Genomic DNA, 24983 nt, shown 5'->3' with positions numbered 1-24983 from the left:
TGGCAGGGACTGAGTGCCACCATGTTGGTGGGGAGCAGGGTACCACCACATTGGTGCGGACTGGAGTACTACTGCATTGGTGGGGATAAGAGTACCACCATGTCAGTGAGGATTGAAGTACCACCGCGCTGGCGAGGACTCAAGTACCACCACGTTGATGGGGATCAGAGTACGGAGTACCACGTCAGTGAGGACTGAACTACCACTGCGTTGGTGGGGATCTGAGTACCATTGCATCAGCGAGGACTGAAGTATCATTGTGTTGATGGGGATCAGAGTACAGAGTACCACGTCAGCGAGGGCTGAAGCACCACGGCGCTGGTGGGGTTTGGAGCACCTCCACAGGGGCGAGGGCTGAAGCACCACGGCGCTGGTGGGGTTTGGAGCACCTCCACAGGGGCGAGGGCTGAAGCACCACGGCGCTGGTGGGGTTCGGAGCACCTCCACAGGGGCGAGGGCTGAAGCACCACGGCGCTGGCGGGGTTCGGAGCACCTCCACAGGGGCGAGGGCTGAAGCACCACGGCGCTGGCGGGGACACGAGCGCCGCGAGCGAGGCGGCCCGTGGCGGGCGCGTGGGCCGTGGCGCGGCTGCGGGCGGCCCCGCTGCGGCGACCCACGGGAGCGGCCCCGGCTCCTCCCGGCCCCTCCCGGCCCCGGCGCGGCGGGCGGCCGGTGGGAGGCGGCCCCGGGTCGCCGCCCCTCCCGCGCCGGGGGCGGGCGGGCGCTGTGGAGGAAGGGGAGGGCGGCGGGCGGCCGCGGCCTCACATGACTGCCGCCGCCGCCGCCGCGATGGACGGCGAGCCGCCCGCGGGCGCCGGCACAGGTAGGGCCGGCGGCGGGACGCAGCGGAGCGGGGCCGGGGCTGCAGCCGCGCCGCGGCCTGGGCAGGGAAGGCGCCGCCCGCCCCTCTCCCCCCCCCCCCCCCCCCGGGGCGCGGCGCGGCGCGGGTGTCTGCGGGCGGCGGGAGCCCCGCGTGGGAGCGCGCTGGCAGCGAGGGCTGGAGCGGGGCGGGGGCCCGGCCCGGCCCCGGCGGGACCCGCTCGCCGCGCGCGGGGGTGATCTTTAAGCGGGGCCTTTCGCCGCAATTTCACGCGCGAGCGGGACGCTCTCGCAGCCAGAGCCCCTTCCTCGCCGGGAGCCGGGCAGCCGAGCGCTTTCGTAGGTGCTGAAGCGATATTTTGTCCCCCCCCCCCCGCCTGCTAAACCGGATTCGGTGCCATGCCGAGCGTTTGGGGGGGGGGGGGTTCCGAAGCAGCTGGCCGGGCGCTGCCGCAGCCGGTCGGGCGACGCGGGCGGGACGCGGCCGCTTCTCTTCTCCCCTCCCGCTGCGGGCGCGGGCGCAGCGCGGTGCCGGCGGCAGGAGCGAGCGGCGCGGGCGCAGCGCGGCGCTGGGACCGGGCGGCGAGGCCGCAGCGCGCGTTGGGCCGCGGGGAGCAGCGAGCTGCTGCTTCAAATGCAAAAAAACACCTCGCTAGGCTCGTGGTGTTTAAACCGAGGAAAGTTTTGAGAGGCAAACAGTAATACCGTTCGCTTAAAGCTCTCTTAAATAGTGTCGTACAGGTAACTATTGCTCTGTGGGTAGTGGGTTTTTTTTTCTGCGTTTGGAGAGAAAAGCTATTAGAGGTTACAGGTGGGTAGGCTTTGTGCGTGGAAAAACGATTTGGTTGGGCTATTTTCAGTATCCAATATGAGTGTTCTTTTGCTAGGCCCATGACACTCCTGATGCAGATAATGCTTGTAAATAAATTATTTTGGAATATTTCTGTCCAGGACTGATGTAAGATATTGGGATATTGAGCAGCAGCCTTTGTGGAAAAAATGTCCTACTGTGTCAAAGAGAGAGCTTGTTCAGGTATGTCTCTTGTGGAATTACCATCTGTTTCAGGAGCCTTATAGATGAAACTGAGCTGTCTTTGAACAGATTGCTTTTGATCTGGTTTACTTCTGTACTGGTGACGGTGCTTCTCTAACTGCTCTGCTCAGCCTTATTTAGACAGTTGGGCTTTCTTTGACAAACAATGTGTTGTAAACGCTGAGAGTAAGTATCTAATGATCTTGGCAAAAGGGAAAAAAATTTGCTGTGGAAGCAGGGATGCTTTTATTTCTAGCATCATGATCTGGATTCAGTGATCTTAGGGGTTTCACACCCAAATTCAACTTTTTTTGGAGGTCAGCAGTTTGTCAGTGAGTATTCTAGGAGGATCTAAATTTCCTGCGTAATGATGAGACTCCTGACGGGGGCTGTAGATGCCCATCTGTGCAGGACCTGCAAAATTCTAACTTCTTGTATTTGTAGAATTAAAAGTAGTTTACCTTTTTCCTTTTTATTGTTTTTGATTGTGTTAATGTGTAACAGGTTAAAGTCAGTATTGCAAAGTTGCTTGTATTAACTCTTTTTCTTTTTTCTTTTTTCCCCCTCTTATTTGAGTCAGTTTGGCAGTGAATGCGGAGCTAGTCCAGCTGTGTTGACTGGGGAGGGAGGAGGGTGTCTCCTTTCGTCTAGTGGTAAATCTTTAACTGTGTGCGCAGCCAGCGGGAAGGCTTGGTACAGAGGAGGTACCAGCTGCAGACAGTAGAACTGGGACATAAGCGCTCTTCCTTCCCCAGAATCTTCTGGTTTTTAATGAGTTAGCGCAGCGTGGTGGAGAGAAATGTATCAGTTACAGACATGTGGAACTGGTACAAAAAGATGATGTGATTTCCCCCCCCCCCCCAAAAAAAAAAAAAAACCTTTTGGTTCTAAGTGTGAGTTTGTATGCAGAATGGCTAAGACGATTGCTTTGCAACAGAATGTGACATGAAGAAGATTGTTCTAGCTATAGACTATTTTATATGGCTAGACTGTTTTATATAGCTATAAAACAAGTGGAAAGACCATCAGGAGACTCTAGTGGGTGGAGCAGAGAACTATCTTTTTAATACTTTAATAGATCAGTTTTTTCCCTAATGTAATTAGGAGGATGAGAAGAGTGCAAGGGAGAAGAGAAGCAATACGAAAACCCCAGGTATTTTCCTCTGAGGGGGTTTTCTTGGCCTGAATAAGGAAGGATGATTGTGGAAACTTGGCAGTTTTGTAACGTAGTTAAGCTAGAATGCTCTAGTAAAAAGAAATATGTGTGAATTTGTTGAGAATACAGCTGTGGGGCTCGTGGCTTCCTGGAAATTACCTTCAGATGAGGAAATTTCCTGGAAACCAGCTGCACATGTTGCCACCAGTCAGGTTACCTTTTTCTGAAGGGGGCTGGGTGCTGCTGCTAGTCTGAATTTTCACACTTCCAACCTTTTTGTCAGAGCTGACTGTGAAGAATTCTTTAGCAATCTTCCGCTGAGAGCTGCGAGCTGCCCTAGCCGGGATGTGACTTCTTGTCTCTGTAGTCTTTGGAAACATTCCTCAACGGACTTTTCTCCTCTAATCCTGTTATTTCTTCCATTTGTAGCTCTATCTCTCTTTATTGTGTTTGCTACAGCTTGTGACTGTGGCTATGCGGCTGTCTTGCAGATGGAATGTGCTCTTTGTATTCCTGGACTTGGGAAATTGCTTAATTAATTACTTGAAGAACTAACATCGTAGTTAAAAGAACAGGGCACAAAAGTATGACTCTGTGTGACTTTGGAAGGAGATAACTTTTTTTTTTTCCCCCCTGCTGTAGTATGTGAACGTGATATTTTGAGAAGTAGTTTGAGATCTACAGCTGTAGGGGAATGCAAAGATGTTAGATTTTTTTTATTATTATTATTAAATAAAGCTTAGATAACTCCATCTGAATATTTTTGAGTTGTGCCATTAGCTCTCTGCTTCATCTTGAAAAGACCAAGTGCTGGGTAGCAATCTGAGAGAGGAAAAAACCCCAAACCAACAACCCCCCCCCCCGAACCAACCCCTCAAAAACAAAGAAAGAAAAGCCCCCAAACCAACCAACCCAGAATGCATATTTGACGTCTGCACTGAGAAAGCTGGGGTTTTAAAGGAGAAAAACAAAATTTTAGAGCCTGTTTTCCAGTTTCTAATTTTATGATAGTATGTGCATTTTATCTCGTTTTGGATAGGTTATATTTACAAACTAATTGTTGGGGGTGGGGGAGAAGGAAGGGTGCTGTCACTCCACCTCTCAACCAGGGTGGAACTAAATGTGATGACTTTGCTTGTACCTAGTCAGAAGTATGGACCTCCCTTCCGTGTTGAACACGGATCTGTGTATCGGTGAGCTTTGTTTGACAAAATAGACCAATTCCTTTGCGTTGTTCCGTTATAGATAAGAATTATATATTTTTAAATTAAACGCCTTCTTAAAACACACAAGTTGCAGCCAGTTGTCTCAAAAAATAAGTGAAGCCCTTAATAGGAAGAAAAACTTTTTGTGGGACTTCTGTTTTTGTTTCTTGACTTTTAGGGGATTTCAAATTATGCAAGAATTAAAAAAAAAAAAAAAAAAAAGTGAGGAGGGAATCTACTTGAAGTTGATTTACTACATAATTCCTGAGGCTTTTCATGAGAAAATGGAAAGAAAAGGAAAATGCTGATGAATGATATTTACACTGCTGTTTCAGTATCCCTGTTCCAGGAGTTCGTAGCAGAGCCTTTGTTTTTGCTGCAGGGAAATCTGTGGTATCTGTGTACAAAAATATACAGTCCTCGCTCTTCTCCGCTTTTCCTGCGAGTTGGCATCGCTTCTTCTCCATAAAGCCACGGCCTGTGATAACGATGAGGAAATCCTAGCTGTTCTTCCCAAAGGCTTCACTTCCTTTCAGATTCTTTTCTCCTTGTAGAAAATCTGCTACTAATGTAATATGTGATTCTACGGCACCTTCTACGTAAGAGTTTCTAATAAGTTTAGCTGCTTACCTCGCTGGTGTAATGAAGAGTTGTTAGTGGCAGCCGTCTGTAAAGTGGAGATAAGCTGTCCAAATTTGGTTGACAGAACTTCCGTAGGCAAGATGTGTGTTGTGATTTACTATCTGTGCTTCCAGCCCTGGCATTGCCCTTCTCTTTTTGAGCGTGCTTCCTTGCATGTAAAACTTGCTTGTAACTAATCAGAGACTTGAAATTTCACTTTGGCTTTCATAAATGTATGAGTGTAGATATTTTGATTCAGGAAACTGATAACTGTGGAGGATAGACTGCTGTCTGGTTGCGTGAATGGGCGTATTGAACTGTGGGCCCCAACAAAAGGGTGAAATGAGTGTGGCGTAGAGCGGCATAGCTTTCCATTTCAGTTGTTCTCTAGGTAAGTTTCTTAACTCCTTTCAGTCCAAAGGCTACTTGACTTATTACCGAATAAAATAATGTATTATGGAGTGTTTCCATGGTTATTTTCTTTTACAACCAATAAAAATTATACTTCTTTAAACTTTTATTTCCAGTCTTATTGTCTGCTTGTTTACATATGTATGTATGTGTCTATATATATATATTTAAACTTTTATAACAACTTGTTTTCAGTTATACTGGGCTACTTCCTGGTATTTTATGGACAACAGATTGTGCAAGCTATCCTTTTACTACAGCAGAATTTCTCAAAGAAGCTGATTTCATTTTGTCCGTTGTCACTACTTCCCTGTGTTCCAGTGGATCATTCCATACCCCATTTCTTCATTTGCTTACTGCCCTATGTGTATAAGCCTTTACTAGATGATGATTTGCTGAAACCAAAGGGAATACTTTCCAAGTTAGCTGCCCTCAAGCAGGGAGCGCGTGATGGGAAGTGTTAAGTGTCTTGTTACAATGCGTGTAAATCCTTTCACTGGTTGAACACAGGAGCTCATACCAATGAGTTCACACTATTATCCATCAGTCCTGGCCAGGGTTCTTGCGGGTGTTCCTGAATTGACTCTCTTGTCAGCAGAATGAAAAATGGGCTGATGAATGCCTCCAGTATATATTGTTCTGCAGGGTTAGTGTTGATGCTGTGATAGTGTTTTCTAGAGCGGTCATCTTGCTGTGCTCTGAGACCTGTGTTTGAAGATGCAAGTGCAAGTTCACCTTGACTGGCTGTCTTGTTGATATGGGATGCCCTGCATTTATTTATCTATTAAACAATAATTATTCAAACTTGTATGAAATATCATACCAATTAAAAGATCATATTTAGACAAGGTTGGGATCTAAAGAAGTTGCAGAGTATTTTGGCAAGAGCCAAATGTGGGAACTGCTGATAAAGAGAAGGTATTTCCTGAAGATGAATTCTAGAAAGCAATTTTAGAGAATAACTTGATGAAAACTGGCAAAGCATTACAAGTGAAAGGAGGAACATGGCTGAATTGTCAAAGGAGCATTGTGTTTTGACTAGATCTCTGTATGGGGCTTCACCCTGTAATTGTTTTACAGGGTAATGAGGGTTCAGATCACTGATGAATCTGAGAGTCCTTCTCAGCATTAACTTGCCTGACAGTCTGGATCATGCTGCAGGTTCCAAGACTTGCAGATGAAATGTCAAAGGATTCACGGTTCATCCTATGAGTCTTTTCTCTTAGACCTATCTTTTCCCACTGGCAGCTTTAGTAGCTTATCGGGTGATGCTGAGCCCCAGCTTAGGGAGCAGTCTGTGCTGCGAGATTCCTGTTTTGTCCGTTGGTCGGCAAGAAGATGGAAAGCAGGGAGGAGCGACTCGATAGGCAGGAGGAGCGTCGTGTTGGTGCAGGCTGACACTGCTCTCTCAGGAAACAGGTGGGTTGCATTTTGGCCAGCCCCTGCATGGGAGAATACTTTCCCGTGACTTCCTCTGAAATGAGAGCTAGTGATTTAGCAGCATAGCGGGCTGGTATTCTCTTCACTGAGTTTAAGAGTGTGTGTATGAATGGTAGAAATAACTAAATCTCCTGTGTCATGTTGTGTTTCACCGACGTGTCTGAGCAATTAAAACCAAGAGCAACAAGCGTGCGCCCCCAGAGAACCTCTGCTTTGGGGAGTGAGGCCGTCTTGTGCTTTTCGTTGCACTTTCCTGCGTGTATTTATGACACTTCCCTTGATAACAGATGTTTATTGTACCCTGTTGCCCCATCAAAGGTCAGGTGGGGGAGGATTTTACAACATTAGAAAAATCTTCTGCCTTACTATCTGTATTCTGAATTTTCTTTCCTCCTTTCTTTCCCAGTTCAGCAGAAATCTTTCGGAATCTACCTGAAAAGTGGAGAGGTGTTATCACTTTATGCAGCAGTATCCCATGTCAACATTGAGTTAGCTTGCATTGTCTTACTACAAACTTCTGGCAAGTAACTGGAACTTTTTGAGAAGCTGTTGCATAGGTGGAGTTGGTAGGTGATATGCTATTCTGTTAAAGTGGAGGTGTCAAGACTTGCTTCTGAGTCACGTTAGCAGGAATCCGAAGCCTGATGAGACATGTGGGATAAGGTCATTTGTCCTGGATTTAGTTTGGTTTACTTAAGCCGTTTTATGGAACAGAGAATGAAGAGTCTATTCTGAAGCTGTGTATCTGCTGAATCAGAGATTAACTGTTTTCCCCGTTTATCAGGGCCTAGAGCACATGAAGGAACAGGTGGGACGTTCTTCTCAGGAGGACAGGGCTTTTGAGTTAATGATATGAATCCTTATTTTCCCTGAGTGAATTTCTTATGCAGTTATCAGCCTTTGGAGCTATGTGTCCAAGCTTATAGGAATGGTTCTTGATTCTGTAGTGGCTCTTTGTTCTATAATGTTGCTGTCTTTTTCTGTTCTCAAAACTTCAGGTGTGTTTAGGAAGTGGTGTAACTTCTGAACACTTGTAAGGGGGGGATAATTAGTAATACCTAGCTTTCCTAGGTAATTTTCCATCATTTGATTCAAATTCTTTGTAAAAGAGGTTGATCGCAGTATCCATGTTAAAGAGAATGTACAGAGGGGAAGCAATCTGATAGTCACAGGCTGGAAAACAGAACCCAGGTATCTTGGATAGATTCCTGGGTTACATCCATGTTTTTCACCCTGTCTCTGTCTTTTCTTAGATGTAAAATGGGTAGGAAGGGGATTACTTTGCAAAACAATGTAAGCTTAGTTTACATTTGCATAGTATGTATAGTTATGGAGTAAATTGAGTTCAGATAGTGGGCTGCAATTAGTCATTCAGTAGGACAGCTCGCTGAATCATCTTTGCCCCTTCTTTAAGACAGTTTGCCTTCCAGGCTTAGAGCTGTCTTTTTTCGTTTTTGCATCTTGCTGAGAATTAGTTAAGGATGCTGTGTCCAAAGCTGTCCAGCTGTGGTTGAAGTCACTGTAAAAAGCTGTTTGATTTTTAGCTACAAGCAGTAGAAGAGGTGTATTTGGAAGATATTGCCAGAGCTTGCTGTGATTGAGAACTTGTCTGATTGGTTGCCCTTATTAAGAACCTTTTTTCCCTGCTCTTGAACTTAAATATATTAACATAGTAAATTATTATAATCCTTGTGCACTCTAGCATACTCTTATAGGTTTTAATAAAATTATGTCAAATGAAGTATCTCCTTCCTTTGTAATAACATGTGAAATTAATATATTACATTTCTGCAGTGCAGTAAAACAACACATTTTCTTTCCTTCCATGAGTTGTTCTAGGCAGGATCCAGAAGTGCTGAGCTAGGGTTTCATTCGTTTTGGCAGATCCTGCTGTGGTGGGAGCTGGACAGGCAGGAAATGCAGGCCTTTTCGCTGATTCACAGAACAAATTTGGCCTGTGGAATTTTTTTTTTTATTTTTTTTCCTCCTCAGTAGAGATGACTTTGACTTGGTGTAATTGGTGGCGCTCCTGGGTGTTGCGAAGAGGGAGGCACCAAAGTCTTAAACGTGTGGGAAGTAGCGTAGCCTCCTGGGGGAGGAGTGGTTTAAGTGGTGTTCTGGTTGCGTTACAGTCCTGTGGGAGCACTGAGCGAGGGAACAGAATATTTTAAGGCTACTTTTTCACTTTGTCTTCTTGAGATCTTCTGGACGTTTTTTTTTCCCCCCCTTTTGTCTTCTAGATTTGGCAAAACCTCCAGTAAATGAACCGAGGGAACCGGAACAGTTTCTGATGCAGGCGCCCCAGGGAAATCCACTGCTGCTTTCCCACACCCTACAAGAGCTATTGAGCAAGGACAGTGTGCAGGTGGAGCTTATACCAGAGAAGAAGGGCCTTTTTCTGAAACATGTGGAATATGAGGTTTCCAGCAAGGTAATGTGAACAAGTGTTGGTTGGTGAGAATGTGTCCTCTTAGGAACATCCGCACAGTTGCTGGTCCTGCTGTTGAAGTCTTGTATAATTTGATACATGTGTTGGGTGATGCTGGTTTTGAGTAGGCCAGTTGTATTGGTTTGCTTTAAATGCAGTATCATATGCTTTCTTGACCTGTGCATTTGCAGTATAGGACATCTCCTGACTAAGGGCTGATGCATGGTCTGCTAGTTTTGCAAAGTGAATGGGTAGTATTAAGAGCGCTAGCCCAGCAGACTCTCCTGAAACCTGAGCTCTGTATGAAAGCTGCTATACAACATTGAAAATTTAATGTTTTCATAACAGGTAGGCGTAGGATACTGGATGTTTCAGTCTAGTTAGAGCTTGTGAAGAAATCGGATTGGCAGTGCTAAACCAAAATCCTTTATAAACAAAATAGGTACTGCAAATCCTCCTCAAGAGTCTAGGCCATTTCCAGTTTACTTGCCCTAATACTAATCTGTAGGTTCTGCTCTTGGTATAAGAGGAGACTGAAGATGATGCATCTTTTCCTCTTTATGGAAAAGCCAGTGAAATCGCTCTCTGGTAGCTTCTGTGTGTTTATGAGCAGGAGGTCTATCCTTTTCAAAGTAGACCAAGAACAATTTACATCCCTCCGGCCGCCAGATCATCGGTTGTTCAGTCACTGCTATACATAGTCAGAACATATGCTGTACATAGTTAAGTAAGCGACGTTTGGTTCACTTGCCTGTAGTGGCGCTTGGGGCTTTGCTTCTTTTATGCTGAAGGTCATAAGTTTGTCAAAGACTCATGAGGGAGAAAGGTCTGGCAGAGTGAATGCTTCCGTGGGCCCTTTTGGACACGACGTTCATGTTTGCCTCTGACTTCAGCACATTGCACTCGGTGACCCTGATGGGCTCCTAGGTCTTGTATTTAGGAGCCTATCACCAAGTCCTTTCAGTTGCTGTCGTCTTTCTTGCAGTTCTAGCTGTATAATGATACTTCCACAAAAAGAAGCATAGCTTGGCCTAATACCTGCAAAACAAATCAACATCAGATTTCAGAGCAGATGGAGGGAGGCCCTAAGGGCTGTATCCATTCTGTTCCAGTTCTATGCCCCGTTGTGTTGTTTTGGCAAATGCATAGTGCCTCAAGAAGTGCTGGATGATGTGCAGTGCAGACGTAGTAAGAATGGATATAATGATGCATAGTCCTTCTGATCAGCTGCTCCAATAGTGGAATGTGTAGTAGTGGTGTTTTTTAAAATGATTTTTACCTCTCAAGTGTCTGTTGTAGGTGCTACCAAACTCCTCCTGGAGTGAGTAACCAGTCTCTCTGCTGTGTTCTACAGCTTGATCTAAGAAATGGAAAATTAAGGACTAAGTTTTTAACGGAACTTTCAAATTTTCCTTATAGATTTAACTTCAATAGCAGGCCCTCTTTTTCTTTCGTGAGGTTCATTTAAAAGGTCGGTCATTTTGGCTAGTGCTTAACATGATCTAAGTTTGTTTGTCCACCTTTGGGTGTAAAATGGTTTTAGAGAAAGTTCCTAAGAACTGGAGCAGGGGTTTGAAGTATTTCAGGAAAGGAGCTCTCTAGAGCACTTTAAGAGTACCATTTTAAGAGTATTGAGTATTGTCAAAAGGACTGTAGTTAGAAGAACACCATCAAGTAGTTATGTCATCTATATTAATAACTGAAAGGTGGCTGGCTTTGGAGGTTTTTATTCTCTCCTTTCCCCCCCCAAGGCTAATGGCCTCTAAAAATAAGAAATGTATCACTTCTGAAGTCTCCGGATGTGATTATGGAAGTGCTGCTGACTGTCTAAACTAAGTATTGATTATTTTTTCCTTTGCTCTTTTGCAGCGATTCAAATGCTCAGTGTACAGGCGATATAATGATTTTGTGGTGTTCCACGAGATGCTGCTTCAGAAGTTTCCATATCGTATGGTACCAGCACTCCCACCAAAGAGGATGCTGGGAGGTAAATCTGGGTTTTTCTTTTGACTGGAGGGGTTGTGGTGTAAGCATGATCAGGATGATACTGTTGAACATATGTATTTAAAGGAATACAAAGTCTTTGTTTCTGTTTTGTTCAGAAGACTCTGAGATTGCAGCATGGAATTTGGAGGTGTGAATTATTGCAATGCTATAAGTCCTCTATAGGTAAAATGTAAATCTAAAATTTCAGTGTTCTTTTTCTAAGTAGAAATTCAGTATCCAATGACCTTTCTGACAAGATTTAAGGAGTAACTTGGCAAAAGAGCATGGCAGAGTTGCAGCTGTTTTTTTAAGAAAATAGATTACAATGGTCACAGTTCTATGATGCTTTGAGTCAAGCAGCTCTGTCAAACAGCTGTAGTGTGCTGCATTTTGAAGTGCTCAGATTATTAAACATTTGTGGAAATCCCATTACTCGTCTATAGCAGAACAGTGAAGTTGAAAATCTCTATTAAAAGGCTTAAAACTCCAGAAGAAGTGACTGGGGGGAGAGGGAGAGTACAGAGTCACGATGTCATGTGAACCTAAAGGGGACTGGCAAGCACAGAGATGTTAAGTGAACCACTACATCAGGTCACTATGTATTGTAATATTATCTTGCACAGAAGCCTTATGATGCAGGCAGTGGTAATTAGTTTCTCAGTTTATGTATAAAAAGGTGTCTTTCTGGCAGACAAACCAACTGCCTTATAGTAGCTATTGCTTTTTTTGGCTTCCTGTTCTGAAAAAGGAGCTTGTCCATCTGCTTAGTCTAACCAGGAATTAAAAGCTGAGGTTGGAATCAGTGTGTTGGTTCATTCAACTACATTGTAACTGTCAGGATAGAAACCAGTGAAGTATCTCAAGACTGGAAGCATATCAGAGCTACTTCAGATACATTTTTCATTAATCTGAAATATTGGCACTTTTTTTAAACTTTATCATTTAAAATGCTACATAACTGTATAAAATCCTGTCTTGATTTCTGCTTTATCTGCTGAAGAACAAGCTTTTCACTGTCTTGTCTCCTGTCCATATTGCTAAGCTTAACATGTTTCAGATAAATAATTGATTTCAGTCAAGGAGTCCATGTATCTCTATAGTAAAGAGGAACTGTGAAACAGTGAACAGAGCAGAGTTTATAGTGAACTGGAGCAAAGCAAAATAATACTGTTGAAAAGCTTCCATGGTCATATTTTTTTTATGATGGAATGCAAAATGTCAAATGTGGGGTTTTTTGTTTGTTTGTTTTTGTTTTGTTTTGAGGCTGCAAGAACCAGTCTGTTGAATTTGGCCTGATTCAGTGTTCTCAGCTAGAATTTGCAGGCTGACAACTTCATGCAATACTTTAAAGCAAAGTGACCTTCTCTGGTTAATCTTAGCGGAGAGAGGATACTTGAAGGAGAAGCTACCAATACATATTATTTGTCAGTCATTGTTATTTCTTTGTGTTACCAGTGTGTTGATACTTCTATGCATTCACATGCGTTTCTTATCAATAGATACAGATGTTTAAAAAATTCTGATAGGATATGTTCCCAAACTATGTTAAGTATACAGTCCTAAACGGTTTCAAAGCTGTGTTAAGAAAGAGGGTGATGACTGCCTTTAGTCCAGTGATTCTGCATATAGAAAAGCTGAGGAAGTCATGTTAAATAGAAACTGCAAACAGGAAAAAAGAAGTGGAATGGGTAGTTCTTGTTTGAGTAGGTTAATGGAACTAATACATGGAATTGCAGGGCTCAGAATTTAATGGATCCATATAGATGTGTGACTCTTCCTTTCTTCTTCTTTAGTCCCAGAGCCTGATGGGCAAAGCTACGCGCTCTGTGTGTTCGGCATACTCTTATACTAAGTTATATACTTAACTCTAAATAATGGTCTACTTTCATCTATCTGTCAGATGAAGAAAGATTGATAGTTTCTCTGCTTGTTTTGGAGCAGAGCAGCATACTGAGGCAGATAATGTAGGAAGTGAGTAGATGACTTCAAAAATCTGTATGTAGGCTGAAGTGTGAACAAAGCACAATGAAGATCTGTGACCCCAGTGACTGCAAACCATTTGATGAGTAATGCTGCGCTAGAGATCATTATAGAGACTGCACGCAGCAATCAAACTCTAGCTTAACAGTGAGGCAAAAAACAGACTCTTTCACGGATAAGTTTTAGGTATCCCTTTGTCTGCTTATGTCTTTACTTTCAATCTTTTCTGCTCTCTTTTGCTTCAAATTTACTTTTGTTTAATTTTATATCTTTCCTGAAAAAACTCTAGGATCTTTGAATCCTAGACTTAACTGCAGTATCACCCGACTGAAACCCTTCCTGTTTCAGGAAGGAAGCCAAATTGAACTTTTTCTAGCTGGACAAGTAGGGAGTCTTTGGGTTAATGTGCTACAGATTGCCACACAGGTTTTTCAAAGTACTTTCTGAAGGCTTATGTGAAAATGATGGGCATTGATCTTGAGCAAACAATTAAAAAAACCCTTTCTTCTTCCCCAAACCCCAAAATGCTTAAAAGTGTGGAGGAGGGGCAGCTGAAGGTAAAACACTCTGAAGTTAGCTCTCTAGAATAATGAGCAAACAAAGCGTGGGATGAAGGGATGTGGGATAATTCACTTTGAAATTGGTAAAGCGGTTGCGAGTGGCTGCGTGGTCTGCAATGCAATAGCATCCAGGACTCTCAAACAGAGTAAGATCCCCCCTGTGGACCACCTATGGAATAGACTTGGAGGAAGAAAAATCTTTGTATGCCCACAGTTTGTAAACAGAGGCTCCAGGCCTTAAACTTGGTTATTTATCCTGCCTACCTAGCCTGTCCTGTGGAAGTAAGCATGCATGGATGTATTTCCAGGATTGCAATAAGATGTAAAGAACGACTTGAAGGAAAAGTTGTTCTGGTGGTCAATCTAAAAGATCTGTTTTAGGGAGCTCACAAACCACAGATGGCCATTCTTTGGTTTTCTTGCAGTACTTTAGCATGGTGTATAAGTGCAAGGAAATTACTGGACTAGGTGCCTCCCCCCCCCCCCCCCCCTTCTGAGCATCTGTAATGTGTGATGCATTAATTCAAATTCAATGTTCCTTCCTGTAGCTGATCGAGAATTCATAGAATCTAGGAGGAGGGCTCTGAAGCGTTTTATAAACCTGGTGGCACGGCATCCCCCTTTCTCAGAAGACGTGCTCTTGAAGCTCTTTCTGTCCTTCAGTGGCTCAGTGAGTACTTGTTAGCGATAGTCTGAGTTTGCGTGTCCTCCTGTAACTGTTGCCCTGCGCACAGAGTTCATAATTGCTTTTGACCAACATGTTGTTGCTCTGTATGATGAAGAACATTTTCTCTCTATAGGTATTTCTGCAGCTGGAAAGTGGAGTATAATTTTATTCAATGCCAAGAGTGTAATATTTTGAAAACGATATCTGTTCTTAGGGGAATACATATTATGCTTCTACTTGGATTAAACCTAACCTGATAAAGCTGTATGTGCTAAGTTGTGCCTTATTATTGCAATATATCTGTGACCTGTGTAAACTGCCTGTGTTTTACTTGATTCTTTAATGCTCATTTGATCCTGTTGCTTCTCCAGGATGTTCAGAATAAGCTAAGAGAATTGGTCCAAGGAGTGGGAGATGAATTCATGACTTGCAGACTAGCTACCCAAGCCAAGGTATCTGTATTTCTCACAAAGTATTATTCTGGTTTAAATGTTTCTCTTCTCCAGGTAGATCAGCTATAGTGTTTGTTGGGTGATAGACAGAAACCTTAAGTAGGAGGAAGTTGTTTCCAAAGTTTGAAGGGCTTCTAAACTTCTAATTTTATAGAAAACAGAAATAAATATTTGACTCCTAAGGGCTAGCTATTTCTAGCTAAATGTTGGTTCATGAATATGATAAAGATTAAACAATGCATCTTGCTCAGAACGTGTTTCTCAGCAATTACTTGTACTTGCCTAACAAACAAATGTGCATACCACACAGTTTAAAAGCTAGTGTCTAGATTGGTATTTTCCCCATGTGTATGTGCCATCATTATGTCTGTCTTCTCCCTGTGGGAGGGTAATTTGGACTGTTATAGAAGACTTAAAAATAACCCAACTACTAATGCCTATTCACTGAACTTTTAATCACTTCTCCCATGCATATTGGCAAAATTATGCTCTGCAGGAGATGAGAGGGTGACTACTGAAGGGTTAAAAATTGTATGTGATTTCACAATTTATGTACAATGTCTTTTCATGATCCTTGAGTGTGGATCATCGGTATCACATTAGAAAAAATGAGTGGGCAAGTAGCTTTGCCTCTCGTGCCTCAGTTCCCGCACTTCTCTGTTGCAGGGTGCTTTGAGATTGTAGTGTTAAAAGTGCAAAGCAAGATTATTATTTCTTTCTTAGTCAGAAGTTCTCCGTATATCTGTTTATCCCAGTGATTAGTGCTATGGCAATTTTTAAACATACATTCACCGTGTTTGAGCAATTGTAGAGTGAGTTGCTGTTCAGGTTCCTGCATTGCTAGCAGAAGGTTTTGCAATCGGAGCTTACTCAGGCTCTTACCAATGATGCATAAGTCAAAAAGAGCTTAGCTGGATTTTTCAGTACATGCTTAACTTTGCCACACTGGCAGTTGCTAGTAGCTTCAGATCAGAACTTATGAATCTGAAACCTCACAAGCCCAATTTCAGCTCCATAGTAGAATTGTAGATTTTTCCCAATTCTGTCTGTACCCTGACTTTAAGCCTCTTTCAGTCCCTGAAAATTAGGTGTATTCATATGACATCTGACTTGGACACCTAAGTTGCAAAGCTGATCTCTTCAGGGTCCTTATAGGGTGACGGAGTGTGTGTCTCCCTGAGAGTGCCATTCCGGGCAAAAGACTAGCTTCCACAGCCTGAATTCCTTCTGGAGAAATCTCTGTCTCTCTGCTGACTACACAGTCTGCCTACAGTTAAGATATGTGTATATGCCTCTGATGTGTCCACTAGTAATCCCTCTTGCGCTTCCTCAGGACTTCCTTCCAGCTGACATACAGGCCCAGTTTGCTGCCAGCAGGGAGCTCATCAGAAATATTTATAATAGCTTTTACAAGCTTCGGGACCGTGCAGAGAGGATAGCTTCTCGAGCCATTGATAATGCCTCAGATCTTCTCATATTTGGAAAGGAACTGAGGTAGGTTGGGAGAAAGAGGATTTGCTAATGGGAACGTTTCTACTGTTGCTTCAGAACTCAAAACTGTTGTGAGGTTTACCTGCGAATATGTAGCTCGTAATGAAGTTTTTCCTACCTTTAAAGTAGTAAATGCATGCTTTCCTCTAAGGTTACATTCCATAGAGCAAGAGGAAAGAAAATAGCAATACCTTGACGTGCTGATACTGATTATATTGTCTCTTCCCCCAGTATATACACAGCACTGCATTTGTGATTGTTCAGTAGTAGCTCTGCAGTATGAGCTGTTTAGACAGATTTGAAACTCTGAACTGCTCTCTGCAGGTTGGCGTATCTGCGTAGTGGAATTTTTCTTAGATTTAACTACTACTTCTCTCTTCTCCCAGTGCTTTGGGCTCAGACACTACACCGCTTCCTTCCTGGGCTGCTTTGAACAATAGCACGTGGGGGACTCTGAAACAAGCCTTGAAGGGTCTGTCTGTTGAATTTGCACTTCTGGCAGATAAGGCTGTGCAGCAGGTGAGTTCCTCTGGCTTTTTTTTCTTTTTTTTTTTCCCCCCTTCTTTTTGGTAAAATGGAGGAGGTGCATTGCTGCCTTATGTTTCATTGTGAATCTTGAGCTCTGTGGGCATAGGCACTAAAGAATTACTCCTCTGTCTTTGCAGGGAGGCTCTAGTCCAAACTCGCATCCTCAACCACCAGCCTGCTTGTGCAAGCTTGAATGATGGGTGGAAAAAAAAATGGACTGTGTTTTAAATGGGGGGAAAAGCTTTCTTTCCTTTTCTTTTCCTTTTGAAAGGCTATTGGAAAAGTTAAGTTGTACTGCTGTACTGAGCTGAGTCCTGCATTCTGTCCTATTAATCTGCTGCAGAGAATCCAGAAGAACTTATTTCTGAATCAAATTTTGACATTCATGCACCTAAACATTACATGAGAGTCATTCAGACAGAAGTGTCATATTCCTGTGTAACTATACAGTGTGATAATGACTGGTAGAATAATGTGAGAACATGACAATCTGGGAAGGAAGAATAATAGTTTTCACTTCTCATCTCATTGTGTTAAAACACTCAGCATGCTTTTATAGATCAGTCAGACCAGATTTTTTCCCCAGAGTTTATGCTCCAGAGAGCTCTCTTGATACAGGAAGAAAAGATAATGTTCAGTGAAGAAATAAAGAAAGTGGTGAAATTTAGCTTGTTGTCTCACCTCTGCTTTCTGATGCATGAACTATTACAGGGAACATGCAGGTATTTGTAGATTTAATGGATTAGTTATCTTGTAAGAAGGAAAGAGGAAAGATTGTAGGAATCTGCAAGAGCAAGAAATTCCAGGCAGAGCGAGCTGAAAGGACTGACACACAGGACTTGTGAAACTAACTCCCCTTGTTATAAGGATCAGTCAGTTGGAAAAGCTGTTCCTGCTCCAGTCGGATCTTTGTTCTGTGTGCTAAAGACTAAACTCTCCAGTGCCATCTGAAAGCCTCCTGATGCGGTTGTGTAAGCATTGATTTGCCCTGGAGAATACCGTGGAGAGCCTGCATGGTGTAAGGATGTGAAGAACTCTGATGTTGGTTCTTGCCAGGCTTACATAAAATGTACTTTTTCCTTGTTTTCTAGGGTAAACAGGAAGAGAATGATGTGGTGGAGAAGCTGAACCTTTTCCTGGATTTACTCCAGTCCTATAAAGTGAGTTCTGCTGTTTTTCTGCCAATGAGAAAGTTGTTTAGAGCAAGCTTGTGCTCTTTAGAGGGTGTAACGCCAGCTGAATGGAAAACTGTCTGGAAGGACAGTTCAGAGGCAAACTGGGCATCTGGCAGAGGGAGGGGAGTGGCTGTTGGCCATAGCTAGCTCTGTAGCCTCACTGACCAGATCTCATCTTGTGATGAGATCTTGCCAAACAGCAAACCCTGCAAGGAAATTGAAAATATGTGTGCTTGAATTATATGGATCAGCTAATCTTTTTCCAGATTTGGTTGCTTCTGAGTCAGGGCACTGAGCTGGATAGCTACTGTTTTGTCCATGGAGACCTGGGTTCAATTACAAATGAAAAAGTTTTTGTTGATATTAGTCTTTTGTTCAAAGGTGTATTTTTAGAAGCACCTAGTTAAATGATACTTGGCAGCCTCTCCTGATGTTCCCAGGCCTGGACAGAAATAGAAGGACACTGGCAAGCTATTATCACTGTTAATTGGCAGCACTTAATATCGAAAAGGGCACAAAAGATAAGTGGTTTGATAAAGATCCAAACTGTTGGCATAAGTGATGTTCCAGATTGCCTCTTAAGCTCAGTGGTCTGGGTCCAAGCAGTTTTGTTTCTTAAATTGTTAGGTGCCAACGTTTTTTGACCCTTTTGAAAACACAGAAAGAAAAAGTCTGCAGCATAGAAATTACCTAAAGCATGACCATTAAAATAGTTTGTGTTCCTGATACACTTGGCTTGCTTGCTTACTGTCTTAACTCCCTGCCCTGCTTCCATGAAATATCTGTTGTTCTCCTTTTCCTGTAAAGGACCTGTGTGAAAGACATGAGAAGGGGGTATTGCACAAGCACCAGCGAGCATTGCATAAGTACAGCATGATGAAGAAGCAGATGATGAGTGCCACTGTGCAGAACAAGGAACCAGAATCTGTGGAGCAGTTGGAGTCTCGGATTGTGGAGGTAGGACAGAAGCCTGTGAGAACAAATGGTAGCGGACTGCTATAATGATACCGCTATGTAGCTCGGTCGTATTTGCAGAAAGCCATTGGACGGACAGGGTAACCTGTACTTTGGGTAATTTGAGCTACCCGCTGTGCTACAAGAAAAACGTATTTGTTTTCTTCAACACTTATTTCTGGCTCTTTGGCAGCGTGTCATTTGCAGGAGGTACAGAAAATAATAATCCGTGTGATGGAAAGTGTAGTTGCTGTCATGTGAAACGGGTCCAGGAACTGCCTTTTAGGTTCTTGGTATGTGTTTGCATTGCTAGTATGGTGAGGAATGCTGTTTTCTCTTGCTGCAAATGAACCTCCTTGGCACCTTATTCCTGACAGTATATCTCACTGAGTTTCTCTTCATTCAGCAAGAAAATGCCATCCTAACCATGGAGCTGCGGAATTACTTTTCTCTGTATTGCCTGCATCAGGAGACACAGCTCATCCACATCTATCTGCCTCTCACGTCTCACATCTTGGGGGCCTTTGTCAACTCCCAGATCCAGGGTCACAAAGAGGTGAGTTCTCCTGGTCTATGTTCTTTTTCCCAAAATATGAATGAAAATTTGAACTGATTCTTTTTTTTTCCTGTGGGCCTTCCTCCTCTGATAGTCTGTCTAGCGGGGGTCTTTCATAACCTTTAAGAAGTAATCAAAGGTTTTCCCAGCTGGGTGTGAGGATCAGGGCTGGCCTTTAGCTCTTAAAAAGGCTGTGCATCTTCTTAGAGCAAATTGCTGTGTTTTTCTTTTTTTTTTTTCTTCTTCTTCTCACACCTGTGGATGGCTTTTATGATAAAAATGGTTGAAGTAGACCCAACCATTAAATAACTAGTTATTCTGTAATGAATGATGTGTTTGCTAGATGGATCTGCTTTTGGTTGTGTTAGAAATTATATGACAAAGAGGAGCTTCCCTTCTTTTTTTGCTGAATCCAAGAGCTCCCTTTGTTCATCTCTAAATATGGTCTTCTCACTTCCCCATGTACAGGCTTTCTTGCATTCGTTATATTAGAAGTCTCTCCTCCTGCAACTCTTTTCCTTCCCATCATTGAAAGAATTTGTCCAAGATATAGGAAATCTCCTTTCCATGCGTGCTCGGTATAATGCTGAGTGCTGCGTTATAGCACCAGTCTGAAAGGGACAATCTGAATCCACTGGACCTCCCCGAAGTACTTCAGTGAATCTGTGTTGTGCTTTTGAGTACCCTGAAACTGCTGCTATAATATAGTGTGGTGAGATAGTGACCCATAATGTTGTACTGTTTTTCTCTCCTCCTCTCCCAATCAGATGAGTAAAGTTTGGAATGAATTGAAGCCGAAGCTGAGCTGCCTCTTCGTGGGATCTAGCAATATGCCAACTCCACCATTGTCACCTCCAGAGGGAAACTTCTTCTCCAATTAATGCTCTGAGCATCTAGGATGGAGCAGGAAGTGCAGTCAAGGGAGGGGTGGGATCTCTACCTCCAGATGTTAGAATGAATCCTCCAAACAGCTATTTTTTTATACTGCTGCTTTGAGCTGCTCTCTGAATTAGACAGACTGTATATAGGGCAGAATATACAGATATAAAGACAATCTCTTAATTTTGAAGTGCTTTAGGGCAGGTCTGAGTTCACTGTCCTGCAGACACTCTTCATAGTGTCAGGATGTGACCGGTGTAGTGAGTGCTGCAGTCTTGTTGCTGATGCCTCTGCATCTGTATGAACAGTCCTCCAATAATATTTATCTGCACATAGGCTGACAAACATCTGGGATGCTGAGATGAACAGGATATCTGAAGCCCTTGCTTACAGAAGAGATATGGATTGCCTTTTAAGCTTGGGAGGACACATGTTAGAGGTATATGTGCATAAGGAAAGCTGAAGGCTACTCCCAGTCCCATTGGTAGGTGTCTGGATTTCTTACTGCTAGACCTTAGAGCAGAATACATGAACGTACTGGTTGGATTCACTAACCCTGCTGGGTTGGAGTCAGTGCTGCTGCGAGGCAGCAATTTCCCATTGAGCCTAAGCAGACTATATGCCAGTGTGATTTAGCTCACGGTTGCAGGGCAGCCTAGGGACTTGCTTATATTTTTCAGTTTGGGGCCAAAGATGACTGGGTTCAGGAGCTCAGAGGAGTTTGCCTGGCATAAATGAGAAAATAATTGATTGAAACACTCCTTAATTGTACACCACTCTTATTATACAAGCAGTACAGCTACAGGTTAGCTTGTTTATTTTCTTCTGGAGGTTCTGACATCCCTCTGTTGAGTAGTTGTTTAGGACTATTGAAGAGCTGCTAACCCGAAGGCTGGTGTTTCCTCTGGTAAAGATGAGATATCCTGTTACACCAGCAGGCTAGGACACAGTACTGATAAAATTCATTAGCAAAAACCCCAGTACTTATCATGATGTTACTGTTGTTCTCTTTTTCTGGCTCTGGATAGTATTGGAGTGTTTTTGTGAAGGAGAGAAGACAACTGAAGAGGTAGTTCTATATCTCTCCAAGAATAGCATTGTCCTTGTTAATGGGGTTTTCAAAACGATTTCTGATTGTGATAAAGGGACTAAACATTCTCCGTGTCTCACTTTGTATCTCTGGTGACTTTCCCTCATGAGGCACAGGGTAGGGGGAGGAGAATTCGCATATCATCTGTTATCTTAGGAGAAATCGTGCGTATTCTCTAGAGAAACGGGTAAGCGAAGAAACTGCAAACGTATGCAGCAAAACCCTACGTGAACAGGACTCCCCTGAACCTAACTCCTCTGGGGCCAGATGAGCTGCCAAAGGGGAATTTGAGACTTGGCTTCTTAGCATTTGTTTTGAGCGGGTAAAAAGGAAGCACACTAACAAGGATGAGTGCTCGCTATAAAACTGGAACCGTTACAGTATTTTCCCACTGGGGAACTTCCCATTTGCAGGATATATATTTAAATCCTCCAATCACAAAAATTTTTTTTTGTCTTTTTTTTTCTTCTTAATTTAGAAAATTCAGTGCAACATGAAAAGCTTCCTAATCCAGGTGGAAATTATGGGTTAGTTTCTTCAGATAGGAGCAAGATAATAAATTATTTCCCAAAGTTCATGAGCCAGGCATAACCATTCCATATATATATATATATATATATATATATATATACACACACGTGTGTGTGTGTATATATGTATGTATGTGTGTATATGTATACACACACATACTTATATACATAAAGAAAATATCTCAAAATATGGTAAAATGCACTTAGTGTGGGTGGATTTCTTCAGGAGTGCGGTGTGTCTTGTATAATGGCCTTGTTCAGAATGCATTACTAAGAGCTTTTTATAGCAGTTCAAATGTTAACTCTTTTCTGAGTCTTTCCTCCTGCCTATTGGCCTTGTCCAGCAAGACAAATTAACTGCAGATGCCTGTGACAGATTTGATTCTCTCTCCTGAGGATTTCCAAAATGATGTAGAAGAGATTCTGTTCACAGGCCAGAGCAAACTGGATGGGGAGGGAAATGTTTCTGCAATACAGTAACAAATAAGACATCTCAAGAATGGCACAAAACTTTTTTTTTTTTTTCCTGCTTGACCTTGTATTGATTAGGAAGAAAGTTTGTGGTTAAAGTGCTGCCAGCATTTTACCATATTTTTAAACACTTCACTCCTAGCATCTTTAGAATGTGCCAGCTAGTCATGGCCAGTTGCTTATTTAGTCTTAGTACCCATCCTCCCTTATTAAGTCTTTTTTGCCTGATGTGTTGAATAGTCTAATTAAGAAAACACTGCATGTTTTGGGGGAAGATCTACTATCTTATATGATGGATCTTCTGTGTTGACCGGCTGGTGTAGACAACTGGGGATATGTTCTGTAGGAACACTTGCAAAGTATTAACCTGAAAGAAACGTTGCACTTTTTACATTTAGAAGTAAGTTACAATTTCAGACTTTACATTAAAAAAAAAAAAGTTAGACTTTGGACTAATTAATTCCTCTTTCCTGTTCTCTTTTAAAGCAAGAATACAATAGTCCAAATGTAGAGACTCTAACAACATACATATAGGTAGACCTCATGACATAAAAAACCTGGAATTGCGCTGATTGGCGAAAACATCCATTCCTCCATTGTCAGCCATTTGTTCTTTGAGGGAAACAAGTTTTGTTTTGTTTTTTCACTCTGTTCATTTAGTATTTTGAGAACAAAGGCCTACTATTCTCATAGCTGATACAGCTAATAGCACTTTCAGAGTTTATTTCATACTGGATTATAAGCTGTGTCATTTCTAAACACATACATGTACTATTTCATACAAGCTTTAGTTTGCAAACCTTATTTTTGGGAGACTGGTCAGTGTGCAAATAGCAGTATCGTGTTTACTTCAACGTGTGAGGGAGTTCCTCGCTGTATATCTCCCATTTTAGTTTAGGGATCTGTCAGATTTGCAGAGAGCAGCATCAAGTACAGCTTCCTTGCTCTAGAGGAATGCAGCAGGGATCAATCAAGTTGACTTCAGTTCTCTGTCTACCCTAGTCCCAAGGTAGAGGAAGCAGAACTAGTTACCTCCATGCTATTGCTTTCTACAGCAAAGAGCCTAGCATCTAGCAATAGTAAGAAAAATACTTCATGAAGTTATTAGTTCCATTACTGGTAGCTAAGTAGATTGCAATAAACACTAAGCAACCCAGAAGACTAGCTGAAGAGCGTGTACTGCCTATCCATGAACTGATGCTTCTCTAAGACTTAGCGCCAAAGAGTTAATGTGCCTTCTTGAATGGAAGCTTTCCGTGTACGTCCTGACCTCGTGGTGGCTTCCATGTGTTCAAAATAGTAATGACAGAAAAGGCCTCCAAGCTTTGTGTCAGTGTCTCCGTCTAATCTGTTGTGGAGGTGCCAGGTTAGTAAACAGCTGAGAGCCTGAAACTTCACCTGAAAAGCGTCTTTCTTTCAAAAGGGCTATGTTTTCCTCACTCCTAAGTTTACCTCTGCTTCAAGCTGTTGAAGTGGTAACACACAGCCTTTCTGACCAATATGGAAGAGTTTCCTGATGGTGAAAGGCTTTCCACCCTACTGGATTTACAATACAACCTTGATCTTTGATGCATCTCTCGCTTCTTTCCCCCTCCTTCCATATTCTTTTAAGTTGCTGATGGTAGCGTGTTTTAAACAGTGCCTTGCTGCATTCCAGTGCTTTTACTCTTCTTTGATCATGCAAGGGTGTAATTCCTGAAACTTGTAAGAGACTAATTCACAATCCTCAGTTTGTGATTTTTCCTAAAAGACAAAGATCACCAGCTGGGTACAGAATTTATTTCACACACATCACTCCAAAACTGCAGCAGGAGCAATAAATAGTCACTCCTCTTCCAAATGGTTAGGGCTAAATTCAGTGCTGGTGAAAGCATCTTCATAAAAGGATTGAATTGGCTGCAGAATAGGGGATGGCGTTTCCTTTTTTTCCTACCTGAACTCCTGCAGAAAGAGGAAGTAATTTGCGCTGACTATGCAATTTACCATTTCCACCAGGAAATAAATGAAGGTTACAAAGCGGGTGTCAGGTGCCAGACTCCCGCTCCTGCCATGCCGTAAGGTTTTACATTCTGTTACAAGCTGCCTATCCCCTTGTGCTTATTTTTTCTCCTCTACTTGCCTCAAGCTATTCTCTCTATTAGAACAACCACAACCCCATACGGGGTAGCTGTGGCAGAAGCAGAGGTGAGTATCAGAAACCCTGTAAATAAGTCAGTGTGCAAAACAAAAGGAAGGGTAAGAGTATAAGATGTTAACTCTTATCCTCTGACTTCTAGCTGTGGCTTACTGAGCATTTTAGAGTGGTATAAATTATTCAGAACTGCTGGAGGGAAACAAGAAGGAACAATCTTGTTCGGAGGGTGTGCAATTTGCCTGCCTGGAATATCCTGTATCTTTGCTTTGCTCAAATAGCCTTATGTATGAAGCACTTTATCCAAATGCAGGAATTAAAGAACTATTACAACAGATGGTAGACTGGAAGTGTTTACAAATCCTATATTACATTCCAAGATTCTATCTGTAAGTGTTAAATGTGTTTGTAAAAGTGTT

At 42.7% G+C, this 24983-nt stretch overlaps 1 protein-coding gene across 1 annotated transcript; it reads left to right on the top strand.

Annotated features, from left to right (window-relative positions):
* Positions 1-21: 21 nt before the first annotated feature.
* SNX8 (sorting nexin 8) lies at positions 22-20757 on the top strand. The gene is made up of 11 exons (XM_067306552.1): positions 22-169; positions 8927-9117; positions 10984-11101; positions 14189-14310; positions 14679-14759; positions 16093-16253; positions 16637-16769; positions 17870-17938; positions 18761-18910; positions 19314-19463; positions 20231-20757. The coding sequence occupies exons 1-11, from the start codon at positions 22-24 to the stop codon at positions 20342-20344; spliced, it is 1437 nt and encodes a 478-aa protein (XP_067162653.1). The 3' UTR covers positions 20345-20757.
* The last annotated feature ends 4226 nt before the right edge of the window (positions 20758-24983 follow it).

This window comes from Apteryx mantelli, chromosome 16 (genome assembly GCF_036417845.1).
Source record: "Apteryx mantelli isolate bAptMan1 chromosome 16, bAptMan1.hap1, whole genome shotgun sequence".
Taxonomy (NCBI): domain Eukaryota; kingdom Metazoa; phylum Chordata; class Aves; order Apterygiformes; family Apterygidae; genus Apteryx; species Apteryx mantelli.
The sequence above is the reverse complement of the archived record's forward strand: the minus strand, read 5'-3'. Positions and strand labels throughout refer to the sequence as shown.

Coding starts and splice junctions, on each gene's coding strand:
- SNX8 (XM_067306552.1), top strand. CDS start 22: ATGTTGGTGGGGAGCAGGGTACCACCACATTGGTGCGGACTGGAGTAC. Junction 9,118..10,983: donor AATATGAGGTTTCCAGCAAG/GTAATGTGAACA, acceptor GCTCTTTTGCAG/CGATTCAAATGCTCAGTGTA. Junction 11,102..14,188: donor ACCAAAGAGGATGCTGGGAG/GTAAATCTGGGT, acceptor TCCTTCCTGTAG/CTGATCGAGAATTCATAGAA.